We start from the raw sequence: 13,357 nt of genomic DNA on the forward strand, positions 1-13,357 counted from the left end.
CCTCAAATTTGGCAAATCTGCAAAGGACAGAAAAGGGGTACTCATGACTGGGAGGAAAAAGCCTCCCAAGAGCATCCTGAGTGATTCCATCAGCCTGGCTCGAAGCTTTAATGCTACTTTGTCCCTTTAGAAAACTCCAGGCACTACAGACAGCCAGGGAGGAGGGGACCCGCCTGGGCTGGCTGGGACGGTTTATTGTCTGACATTACAAAACTATTATTATTTTGAGAAAGCCGTCTCATTTAATTATCGTGAATGTGCAATTCCTTCATTTTTAATTCAGCATTAGAGGACATGTTCCAAGCATTAAGTGAATCAAAATATTCTTAGTAAATCAGAAACCAAGAGAATAATAAGTGTCTGAAAAGAAAAAGTTATTGTTCTCTGTGGATTGCAGTGATTTTAATGATTTGGCTGAAGTGCCCATCTAATAGAGCTGCCTATTTGAAATATTTGTGATCTCAAAGGAACCGTTTTAAAGAGTCTCCCTCGTAATTGATTGATCCATTCCTCTCAATGCCTGGATGGCTTTCAAAGCCAGGGGACAGGCATTGATGGGTCTTCAAGAGGGATGTGTCTTACGTGGTCTGGTGGAAAAAATACCTCAAGTCTCCTCCTGCACCAAAGGCAGAGACTAACTAACGGGAGGTCCCATTTAGAAAGTGGGAATTGCTCAGAACTGACCCAAAACTCGTTCCCAGGCAGAGCAAGGGCTTTCCTCCTTTCCTCCCCCACCGTCTTCGTCTTTCCCTGGCAGTGGGACAGGCGGTACCCAACCCCTGCACTGGGACGCCTTTTCTAAACGTTCTAAACGTTTCTAAACGTTTCTAAATGTTTCTAAACGATCCCATTCTAAATGATGGGATCATTTCATAACATTTTCTTTTCCAAAATATAGCAAGTTCGGCTTTAAAACTGAGTGTGTGCTGGTATCTAGAATTTTTTTTAATTTCATTTTTTGTTACTTCCGAAACTGTCTTCTTGATGGAGACAATTACAGTTGGATAAACCAAACAAATTCCAATAAAGACACCAAAACCTGTTGAAAATATTTTCCCCCAGTTATCCTGCAGGTTCTACATCCAAGTCTGGTGGTATTTTACATAAATAACCTCTATTGAGAAAATTACAAAGTTCACCATCTCTGCACTTGTAAAAACTTACGATGTGATGTTTTTTTTAAATAGAATTATCAAAAATGGTCTTTCCAAGTATGTCGAGCTCCTAATATGCAGGATACGATATATCATAGTGTAAGCTACGATAAAAATAAGAGCAGTCGCTGTTACTGCACACAGGCACCTTCTGTTATAGCTGCTCTTTTCGCAACGAGCCGAGTTTCATAACGCAGATAACTCCTGAAAGGTTTATACCTTGGTCGTAAGAGCTTGGAGCTCTCTTGTGAGCTTGGTGACGTTCCTCTGTCCCCGCGCCAAGGCGCCTCCCTCCCCACGGGAGGATTTACTGGCTGGGAAGTGACCCAGGGACGTGACACCATCCCATCCCCTGTGTGGCGCCGCAGGTGACGGCTCCGGCCCCGCGCTCTGCATGCGCTGGTGGGTGGTGGAGCATCTGCCCCCCACGCCGGGTGCCGGTGATGCTGTGCCGCGGGGACCCTTGCACCACGTCAGCCGTGGGGTCCCTCCCGTTGGCGGCATCTGCCGGCACCGCGGTGAGCTGCCCCCGAGGCGACCAGGCGGTGAGGACGCAAACATCTCCGTCAAGGACTTGGACTGGTCCCCACATCCAACAGATTGGCCTCGACCTGCGGCCGCGGCGCCGCTCCTCCTGCCAGAGCTTTCCCCTTTGCGAAGCAGCGGCAGCAGCCTGGGCACAGGAGGCAGCTCCCAGGAGGAGCCTGAAAATGGAAAATAACTGTGTTTGTGTAGAGCTGTGGGCCTTTTGAAGCATCAAAAAAAGGTAAATGTTCCTCCCCAGAGCTGCAATGCTTTGGTTTTATATGGGATCACACCAGCGTGTTGTAACAGAGAATTCGGCCCAAATTTGTGTTTTAGCACAAAGTATTCATTGCATGTGTTTTTTTCTTATAGACATGGGAACAATCTATAACACATATTTCATATTTACTAACTTAATATATATTATAAATTATAATTTATCTAGCATCTAGAATATATTACAATAAGGTATAATTTAATAATTTATAATAAAATATAAATATAAAAATAATTTATATCTTACATAAGTAAGATCTAGCTGATTTCCAAGCTACTGTAACCTTGAAGAGAATTTGCTGTCCCCTGTCCTCTCTGGAAGCCAGAGCCACTCTGACACCTTCTCTTTGTAAACAGCAACAGCAAAACACCGAGTTAAGGATCAGAGTTTTTCACTGGCCCCTGCTCCAAAAATTCATTATTTTCTGAACACCAGATAAGCAGGAGCCCTGGCTGCTGTCCCAACACTGACTTCACCCAACAAATTAATTGCTTGTACCATGTCCATTACAGTTGTTCAAAATGACCTCCAACTGTGCACGGCAGCGTCATGCTACATTACCAAAATTTGAAATATTGTTTTATTCCTCCTTTCTGCTAGTCCATTGCTCTTTGTTTTGCTTCCACTGGTCTCTTGTAACACGCTTTTGTGTTCACCCTGCCAGTTGCCCACATAAAAGCTATGTTTAATTATACAGCATCTTTGAGAGTAGACGCGGGTAAGATCCTCCTGCGATGGGAATTGCGTAGCTCCCCTGAAGAATGCCAGCTACGATGCTGATTTCTTTCTGGCAAAGTCTTTGCTTTTCCAGTAGCAATTTGGCTGAATCCACGATCTTATTTGACAGACAAGTTAAGAAATGTTTCTGAACACGCTTTTGGATGTGTTTAACGACTGTTTACTTCTAAACAAATTCTCTTGCTAAAAAGACCAGGCTTGGGCTTTGGGTTGGGTTTGGATTTTTTTGTTGTTTTGGGGTTGTTTTTTTTTTCCTGGTGAAGTTTTGTTTTGTGGGTTTGTGGGGTTTTTTTGTGGGTTTGGGGTTTTTTTTTGTGAAGCAAACCTTCACTGGGGGAGATGGAGCGTGTCCCCAGCACTGCAAAGGGTGTGGGCAGTGGGAGCATACCCATGGGTGGTAGGGCCATGGGTGGGCTTCTGGGCGCCTGGTCCTACCTGCAGTGGTAATGGTGCTCACGTGCGCCCAAACCCAATGCCGACCTCCCCTGCGCATCGTTCTTTGGGTGAGAAAAAGAGAATAGCTTCATTCTTATCACAGGAGGTCTATAGCCTGTGCTGGCGCGAGCACCGTGCTCCCGCCGGTGAAGCGGGACATCTAAAGAGAGCGTTCGCACGTCTCTGGGACCTTAGCGAGTGCCTCGTGCTGGTAATTTGACTCAATACAAGAATGACTAATTGTGAAGTGAAATACAAAACGTCACATTGAAATGGCTTTCCCACCATTCCCCTATGCTTCTGTCAATATTCCCATTAAACACATAAAACGCTGGTTTACTGTAATAACATTGCTTTCTGAGAGTCATTGCAGATTAGGGCTACAACTTTAACATGATTCAGTACATCGTAACTCGAAATTCCCACTGATGGCTTTGAGAGTGGGTGAGCTCAGTTTTGAGTGGACATAAGTGAATTTTTGCTTAGGAACTGCTTGTTGAATCCACTTAGTGTAGCGGTTCCGGTGGGCCGTAAGGGAGGAGAGGGGTTTTTTTAGATTCAGTGGGATACGGGCTGTTACGCAGCGCAGGTGTGATACGCTCACGGTGGTATTTAGTCAGCGCTGTCTCACCTCCAGGTATTCAGCAACCAAAACCAAAAGGAAATGCTTCTTCAAAGGCAAATGTGGCAGTGGCAGATGCACAGGCTGGTATATTTAGTTTCTTGTCTGAGAGGGCCAGATTGAATGTAGGTAGCTGACTGCACATGGTGGATGTGGAGATCAGGTACGACGAAAGGGAGATTACTGGCTATTTTAAGAGTTAAACTTAAAAAGCAGGAAATTGAAAACTGATAAACAGTTTTTTTTCAGGCGATGTCCAATTAAACGGTGGTAGTCATTACCGCGGGAGACCACTGGAGCCAAGTACTTAGGAAGAGTGGAAGAGGGACTGGGCACTTTTATGGATATCAAGAATATCCAGAGTAATGATTAACTATATCAATTTTTGTAATGTAATTAGAATAATTTTTCATGCTTCAGGGCTTAAACCAATTTCTATATATGAGCGACCAGGATGAGACTTATGGTAGGAACAGATTAAAGACATCTGCCTGCTGCAGAGCTCCTGCCTTTTCCTCTGACACAGCTGCTGTTGTTCCAAGACAAGATATGGGACTGGGACGGACCCTGCGTCTGCCTGGATCAGCTGTGTCATTTTCCACGTTCCCTTAGGGAATCTGGTGTGGAGTACATAAGCTAATGTAGGTAAACCAGGGTGTGAGGAAAAGGAGGATGAGGTAGACAGCAGATGGGTTTTCTGTAATTCTGAGAGGATAAACATGTTGAATGCAACTGCAGATTTGCCCAAAGGAAAAAATAAAAAAGAGAGGAAGCTTTCAAAATCATGAGGTAGCTTCCCGCAGAACAATGAGATTTATTAGAAAAGATTACTTATATTTGCATCCTTTCTGAATCTTGAGCACTTAAGGCAAACTTGAGTCATGCTTGCAAACTCTTCTCTACAACCACTAGAGTCAGATTTTTAAATAATAATAAATACAGTTAAGATTCTCGAAGAGGAGCTCTAAGTGGGCAAGAGGTAAATAAATGCTGAAGAGCTCACACTTTAACCGCACGCGTTCAGATGTAACAGGGGGATGGAGCTGATGTTACCAAGGCATTGCGGAGAGGGAAATCACTTACACTGTGCAGCAGATGAACTGACGTGGAGAGTTAAGAGGCGTGTGGGCATCAAGGAATGGTAAATGGGCACTGGTTAGGCTGCAGCTCGACTGGTGGAGGCTGGAAGAGGTGTGGGTGGCTGACCCTGGGGCTGTGGGGAGGCAGCAGCCAAGTCACCAGCATCCGTGACCCCCCCCAGCACGTGTGTGCCCCATCCTGCACATGAAATTTCCACTCCCGGGATGATGGTGGTGGACGAGTGTGGGTTTGTCAGGGCAGTATCTCTGTGCTTTCATCCAGCGATGGACAAAAATGATAAACAAAAAGGCCTGGGTGGTAGCACAAGCTGGATCACGATACCCAAAATACAGTGAAATAATCCCCTATGATGTTTTCAGTGCATGGAAAAACTAAAATTTGGTTCCAAGCCCCAAAATTATAATTTCGAGTGGAGAACTCCAGCTGCTTTTATGTTGTTTTTGCTTGTTATGTCCTGGTCTACTGCAAAATCCTCCAACCTGCTATGTCTGCCCAGTTCTGCTGCTGCTCTCCAAACATCCCCTTTTACCAAGGAACATGCATATCCCTTCTCTGGTCATGGTGGTATTTGAATAGCACCAGTTCAGAAACCTTGGACGTAGTGACTTCTGCTAAATGCAAGTGGACACAGAGAACCACCATTTAAGGGAAAAAAAAAAAAAAAGGTGAAAAATATGGTAAGGACACAATTTTAAAAATACAGGGATTTTAAGGTGTTAAAATGACTAAATATGCCTAAATGATTATTGGAAGATGTGTCGCTAACCCCTAGCTAGCGCCATCTCAGTCAAGACCTGACCAGCAAAGCCACTCTCATCTGCCAGACTAGTCACGCTGCAATATTTCAGTGGTGGGACGTAAAATTTGCCTAGGTCGAAACAGAGAAAAAACACCAGTTTTTACTGATGTTTTTTCTGTTACAACAGTAACAGTTGTGTATCTCTGACTTCGCTGAAATATAATGTGTTGGAAATTAAGCAATCAGTGTAGCTGTCTATTAGACAGTATCACTTCTGAGTTGTAGCTGGACTAGGCAGCCTGAACTACGTGTTGAGTGATGCTGGTCCAGTGTGCGTTAGGGGCCACATGATGAACAGCAGCTCTGTTTGGTCTGGTATTTATGAAAAAGAAACTAAAGATTGTCTCCAAAAAAAAAAAAAAAAAATTGTGCTTGATCTGGCAAGAACCAGATGTCAGAGATGTATTTTGCATTACTCTTTAATTGGGATGTGACGGGGCAGGGATTTGCTGGTCAGCAGGGAATGGCAACAGGTGGTGTCTCTTTAGATATTACAGTTTTGGGGTGAAGGGAACAAAACCGGGTCATTCCAGCATCGAGATTTCCTTGTGTTGAACAAAAACGGGTCTGGAGATCTTAAAGCAGAACCAGATCAGCCGCATTACTTCAGTTTCGGGAGTATGGGGTTACATCCAAACTCCTCCTCCTCCTCCCCGGCTCCATTGGTACCCACGTTAGCGGGGAGGAGAATCTCTTTTCTCTATCGCAATCCGGATTACTGGGTTTGCTGCCACAGAACAGAATGCTCCTGCACCCCGGCGGCGGGCTCCGGGGCTGTGCCCCCCCCCACCCCGCCGGGCCCCGCTGTGGTCCCCAGCCCGCCCCGCCGCAGCCCCGCCGGTCCCCGCTGCCTGGGGGCGCCCGCCGCCCGCGCCGCTCCGCTTCCCGCGGGGGAGGCGGAGGAGGAGGAGGAGGATGATGATGATGCTCCAGTGGGGCTGAGCGGGCCTCCCCCCCAACCCCGGAGGCGCCTTTCCGGGCTGCTTCCGAGCCGCGGGCAGCCGCGCACCCCCGCGCCCGCCTCCTGCTCCCGGCTGCGCTCCGCATCCGGCCCCGGGGAGTGGGGCTGCCCCGGTTCTCCCCTTCCCCGGCGCTGGAGGGGTTCGGCCGGCCCCCCGCGCCACCTGTAGCCCCCCCTCACACCCCCTCCTCCTCCTTCTTCCATCCCGGGGGCAGGCTGGTGGAGGGGTCGGGGTCCATCCCCATCCCCATCCCCGGCTCGGGATCGGGCGGTGCGGCCGCATCCTGCGCAGCGGCGGCGGGCGGGCGGGCGGGGCGGCGGAGGGGGCGGGAGGCGGAGAGGACCGGCCACCATTTAAAGCGGTAGCGGCGCGGCGCGGCTCCCCAGTGCCGTGCTGCCGCGGAGCGCGGCGGAGGCAGCGGCGGTCAGGGCGGGCGGGAGCGGCTGAACCCCCCCCCTCCCTCCGCCGCCCCGGCCCCCTCCCGCCCCGGCCCCCTCCGGCTGCATGAAGGCGGGCGGGAGCGCGGGGCATCGCCCGGGCGGCGGCGGCACCACCACCACCACCACCACCACCACCATGGTCCGTCTGGGCAGGCTCCTGCGGCTCCTGACTCTGCTGAAGTTGCCCTGCTGCCTGCTGGAGTTCCTGCTCTGGGAGGCGGCCCGGGGGCAGGAGATGTACGCCCCCCACTCCATCCGCCTGGAGGGGGACATCACCCTGGGCGGCCTCTTCCCCGTCCACGCCAAGGGCCCCCCGGGCGTGCCCTGCGGGGACATCAAGAAGGAGAACGGCATCCACAGGCTGGAGGCGATGCTCTACGCCCTGGACCAGATCAACAGCGACCCGGAGCTGCTGCCCAATGTCACGCTGGGCGCTCGCATCCTGGACACCTGCTCCCGCGACACCTACGCGCTGGAGCAGTCCCTCACCTTCGTCCAGGCTCTCATCCAGAAGGACACCTCCGACGTGAGGTGCACCAACGGGGAGCCCCCCGTCTTCGTCAAGCCGGAAAAAGTAGTTGGAGTGATCGGGGCGTCGGGAAGTTCCGTGTCCATTATGGTGGCCAACATCCTCCGGCTCTTCCAGGTAGGGCAGCGCGGCGCCGGGCCGGGCGGGTCGCGGAACCCCTTCCCGGCCGGGCCGGGGGGGGGCTCTGCCCGCCGCCCTCAACTCCCTCCGTGCCCCTTCAGGTGCTTGCTTTGCCTCCCCGCCGGAGCAGCTGGTTTCCCTCCCAGCCACCCTTTCAGCATCCTCCCCCGTCTCCCTTTTCCACGGTACATGGCACTTTCTGGATTTATCGCCCCATTTGCAAGAAGCAATCCGTGAAGGGAAAAGGGGGGGGGGGGGGGGGGGGCTGCTGGTGGTGGTGGTGGGGAGGGAGGCGATGATTGAGGATGATTGAGATGGGTTTGCGTTAGAGAGAAATATGGCTCGGCAGAGCTGCGGGGGCACGGCCGGGACGGGCTCCGCGCACGACATGTCTGGGCTTTGCCCGGGCAGGGGGCCGGGGGGGGACACCGGGGGGGGGCTTTCCCCGGCGGCCCTTGGCAGGGACGGGGCTGCGCTGGGTGACTCCGGGCACTCAGCCGCTTTTGCGGGGGCTTGCCCGGGCCGGGCTCCCTCTGCTCTGCCGGGGGGTGCGGAGCCAGCCCGGACCCCCCCCCCCCCGCCCCCGGCTGGCGGGCGGGGAAGGGGAGCGCGGCCGTGGCGGGGGCTGGGGGCGGCTGGTCGGGCTCCGGGAGCGCCGCTCCGCTCCTCGGCGGCTCCAGGGGGGGGCTCTGGTAAACGCCGAGGGATGAGCAGAGCGGATTAAAGAACCGCGCGTGTGTGTGTGTGGGGGGGGGGGGAGATGCGCTGCAGCGCCCCCCCGTTCCGCTCTCCCCCCCCCCCCCCCCCCCCCTTCCCCCCCTCGCCGGGGCGCGCTGCGATCGCGCCCCTCTCGGCGCCGGGGCTCAGCGGGGCACGGACACCTCTGTGTGTGTGTGTGTGTGTGTGTGTGTGTGTCCTCCGGCTGCACCTTCCGGCCCTTCTCCGGTGCCCCAAGTCCGGGAGAGGGCATCCGTGCGGGGCTGAGCCGGGGTTCGGTCGGTCGGCCGGGGACGGGGGTGTCCCCCCCCGGGGCGCGGGGTGAAGCCGCCGGGCAGCGGCACCCGACACCGGCTGCTCTTCGGGTGCAGCGACACTGATGGAACCGCCACCAGATGCATCGTGAGCAGCGGAGTTTCTCGCTTCCCATCCTACGCCTTCGCATGCGGAAGGTGGTGGTGGTGGTGGGGATTATTTTTATTTTTGTGCAGCGGGCGGAGAGATCCCCCGCTTTTCCCAGCTGGAAACTTGTGAGGGTTTCACGGCAAATCCACTCTCTGCTGTCAGCAGCCCTCTTTACTCCTTATTCCCATCTGGCTGTCGCTGCCAGGTACGGCTGTCACATGCAAGACAAAACGGAGCGATGTGCCTTCTCCCATCGCTGCCCTTTGCGCTGCCCGGCCAGGCTTGGTCCTGTGCGTTTTCCTAAAAGAACACCAAGGATCCGGTTCTGCTTGCCTTGCTCGCCTCCCCCTCTTGGCACATTAAAATGCGGCTTGTATTGCTTCTGGATTCAGTGGTGTACTGAATCTCTAACAATTTGTGCGGCGTTAACGTGCGGGTCTTCGTATTGAAACGCTGCCTGCGAGAAAGCAGCCCCGCTCATGTGCCCGAGCGTCGCTCCGTACACTGGACTTATTTCTGTTCGAGACTTCTTGCATTACAAACACCCCTCTCCGGGCTGAAAAACAGATGATCTCATGTTCTGCTTGAGCTGGAGCCGAGGAGCTTGGAGGGATGCAAGCGGTGCCGAAGTTCTGCTGAAGTACTGGTTCAGCAGACGCTGAGGTACTGTAGACTCCGCCAGGCAGCAGAGTGAAAATTGTCAGCTCTTGCAGACCGAACCTCGGTCAAGAGCAAATCTTGGGCACTCTGTACAGAGATCTCGCTCGGAAGGAAATCCCGGGCGCCGTGAGCCTTTTGTATGATGCCACAATACCTGCAAAATCTTTGGTGATGTGTTACGTAATGGAGTTTGCAGAAAATAAGACATTTGGGCAATTTCTGCATTTATATAAATCTACACATTTTAATGTATTGTGACTAAGCATCTGTTTGAAATTGCTTTTTAACCAAATCATCCAGAAAGCAGGAACTGGGACATGCTGAGAGAGATTTTACTGAGTATGTATCCTACAGCTCGGTTCTGCCGCCTTTAAGCAGATTTTTCATGCGATAAAGCTGTTCCCTATTCTCTTCTCTTCAAAACACAGTCCAGAACATGTCCCAGCCAGAGAGAAATAAGAACGAACTAACTATTTTTGAGAGGAGGAGAACTGGACCTATTAAGCAGCAACTAAGTACTGTTGGGTGGGGGTGGGTGAGAAGCTGTAGGTTATTGGAAAGAAAAAGCCAAGCAAGTACCCAACCACAAAAAAAAAAACCTCGTTAACATAAATACTTTGAGATGCAGGAGCTGCTGCAGCCAGCCTGCATGGGTCACCTGTGGGTCACCATGGGTTTCACAGAGTGTGGCAGTGTGGTGAGGGGTGGGAGAATGGCTCTTGAACATTTATTTTCATGCCCGAACTGCCTTTTCCCTAACATCTTGTAGATGAAAACTCTTTCCATCTGTGGAGGCCTCTGCAAAGAAATCTTACTAGTGTTTACATTTCTCTGACAGTATCTTGGAAGAGAAGTATTTGTGTTCTACTTTAATGTAGGGAGAAAATATATATATATATATATAAAAAAAAAAAAAACCATACGGAGCACAGTGGGGTTTCCTCAGCCAGCTATTGATGCTTAAGGGGCTGTGTCTCCAGGACGGGTAGGATCTGGGCTCTTCATCTTCCCCCGGGTGTGTGAAGTCCCGGTATCTCTCCATGCAGCTCACCTCTTTGTTTCCAGCAGAGCCGAGAGGTTTGGGAGCATCTTCAGCTCATGCCAACAGGTGGCTCAGCAGGGGAAAAGAGTGCTGAGGTCCTCGGGGTTGAATTCATCTGTGTAATTACTGTTTGAAGTTTTGTAGAAGCTTTCCTTTGGCAAAAAAATATTGTGTGGGATCTTCCTTAGACTTGGGCTTTTTTTCCTGTGTGATGAAAGCAAAAGTGTCCGTTCCCCCCTCTCCTCTCTCTCTCTCCCCATGTATCCCTGTGTTGCACCTGCGATAAAAGATGATGGGACTAGTCGTGGCGGGGGGTTTCCCTGGGGCCGGGGGTGGCACGGAGGCCCAGCTGTGCACAGCTGCTGCTGGAGCTGAGGGAAGCCGTAACCCCGCCGCTGCCTGCCTTCGGGTGACGGGCGCACGCCGATGGAGCGAAGCTGCCGAGACTCGGGCGCAGTCAGAGTGGGTCACTGCTCTCTCTGAGTCACACGGGATGTGTCGCCGTGTCAGAGACGGGCACAGGCATTGCCAGGGAGGGCACTATGTCTCCTCAGGCCAAGTATGTGAGGATTCCTCTTCCAAAATTACAACTACTGAGAGATGCAACTGCCTGCACAAGTGCAGGGTTAGAGGAAGGGGGAGGCTTTGCACCCAGGTTCAATGTTGGTCATCCCCGGGAACTTTGTGTGGGACCTTCTCTAATGTTGGTCATTGCTGGGAACTTTGCGTGGGACCTTCTCTGAGTTACCTCGGTTGAAAGATTCAAGAGCATCCTGGTGGGGCACCAAGGTCCCGTCCTCAGCAGCGAGTTAGACCCCGCGCCCGGAGGGTGCAGAAGCACAGTTGGATGTTTGACTCGCTCTTGAAGGCAACGCAGGCGAGCTCTCTCCAGTTGGCGATGGTTTACCCTGGAGGGGGTCAGGCAGGGGGGACCTCTGGCTTGGATGTATTATTTTTGCGTCTCTCACTTCACTTCATCCTCTTCAGAGGCAGGGATGCGAGTGCCTTTCTGAGGGTGTCCCTCTATAGACAAGAGTTCCTGCTCCCCAGCGGCTGTGCGCCGTCCCAGTCCCGGTCCCAGGCGAGGGTGGTTAAGCCGTGAGCGCTGGGAGCAGGGCTGCAGGGTGCAGAGTGCTGCCCAGCACCACGGGCCCGTGGCTTTGCCGCTGGGCCTGGGATTAACGCAACGGAAGGGATAATACAACGTGTGGTGGAGCGTGGAGATAGAAATGCATGAATATTCAAGTATGTCAAATACAGGGACTTTTTCAAAATACAATTCTATTAAAGTGTGCCAATAAATAGTACGCCGACTGTAAATTAAATATCTTTTCTAAAAATAAAACTGAAACAATTTGGAAAGCTGTTTCCAAATGCGTCTGGGAGTCCAAGGAACTATGGTTTTAGGCTCATAGTTTTACATTGTAAAAATTACTGTTAATTACAGTGTTAATTACAGTAACACTGTTACTTCAGTGTCATAGTTCTCCTTACAAATTTGACTCCATGAAATTCAATAACTATGCTGAAAAAAATTACCAAATATTTCATCTGTTTCATGTTTTCTGGGAGTAGAACAATGCAATATGGGGAATATCGACACACTGATTTCTTTTTTTTATATGGGAAAACTAATTTTTGGACTCCCTTAGAACTAAAGACTTCTCATTGCAAGCTTTAATAATGAACGAATTACTGCTCCAGGTTTCTGTCCTTGGCGGATGCGGTTTTGAATAGACAACCAACAATCATTCTTTCTTGTTTAATACCTTTTTGCTTTTATCAGTGATGCTTCTTGTGGCCCACAGGGTTTGTTACTGGGCCCCTTCGGGGAACTTTCTAACAACCAGCACGGGATAGAGGAGTATGATGAGATTGGGAGCATAAATTGAAACTTCCCTTACATCCCTTGGAGGCCTTGGGCTGCGTTTCCATCTGCGGACACCTTCGTACCAAGTGAGGAGGATGAAAGCTGCAGTGCTGCCTCCTGCTCCAGACGCACTGAAGCCGGTAGAAATGCGATTATTGGGAAAAGAGTACGGCTGAAAAGTGCAGCTCTGGAAGAGAAGCTGGATGCTTCTCTTGCAGAGGGTGTGCATTTCCGGCGGCTCTCCGAGCGGGGACCCTCGTTGCTGAGGCGGTGGTAGCCACCTGCATCATCGGCTGGCGCTGGCTGAGCTGCTGCGTTCGGGGTGCTGCGAGTGGCATCGACGGAGACTGGGGTTGTGTCTCGGGGTCTGGCTTGGGGGAATTCAATTTGGCTCTGGGCAGTCATCGGTGCCTGTTCCTGCTGAGTTTGCAGCTCATTCACGGGGGAGAAGGACGAGGGCTGGATGAGAACTGCTACATGGAACACGTGATCCCATGATTTCAAGAGATTCTTCTTAAGACTTTGTTTTTTAATTAATTTTATGCTGCTCATCTGATCAGTTTCTATAGACTCCTTTGCTCTGCAGCAAAAGCGTTTGCAAAGTGATCCTTCCTTCCTCTCTCCCTCTCGTTTGTTTGAGTTTCCCGCAGCAGCCCCAAAGGTTTCCATTTGGATCGGTTCTGGCTGCAAAGCCAAAGACTCCCGTTGAGCTCCCCCCCCCCCGCTGAACTCGATTTAACGAGATGGGAGTAAACGGCCAATTTAACTGACTGCAATGTACCTGCCACGGGGGGACTCTTGGGTTATTGCTGGTATTTGCGAAGAAAACTAACACACTTTAGCAATATTTTTCTCTAGATGCTAATATATTTTGAACTCATTACCAGTTTATTGCATTTTTCTCTTCTAACTTTTAATAAGACAATGCTGGGTTTAGTAAATGGAGTCATGATTCATTTTT

At 51.3% G+C, this 13,357-nt stretch overlaps 1 protein-coding gene across 2 annotated transcripts in view; it reads left to right on the forward strand.

Moving 5' to 3' along the window:
* Window positions 1-7,129: 7,129 nt before the first annotated feature.
* The window catches only part of GRM7 (glutamate metabotropic receptor 7), a gene marked incomplete at both ends in the record, with an annotated part of 314,318 nt that continues 308,090 nt past the window's right edge, over window positions 7,130-13,357 (forward strand). The window contains one exon of one of the 2 annotated variants that reach the window (XM_082487664.1): window positions 7,130-7,699. In XM_082487664.1, the coding sequence (XP_082343790.1) occupies window positions 7,190-7,699 (510 nt within the window). The remainder of the gene's footprint in view (window positions 7,700-13,357) is intronic. The other variant, XM_082487663.1, reaches the window with a different exon arrangement.

The sequence above is a fragment of the Vanellus vanellus genome, assembly GCF_965231255.1.
Source record: "Vanellus vanellus genome assembly, chromosome: 9".
NCBI lineage: Eukaryota > Metazoa > Chordata > Aves > Charadriiformes > Charadriidae > Vanellus > Vanellus vanellus.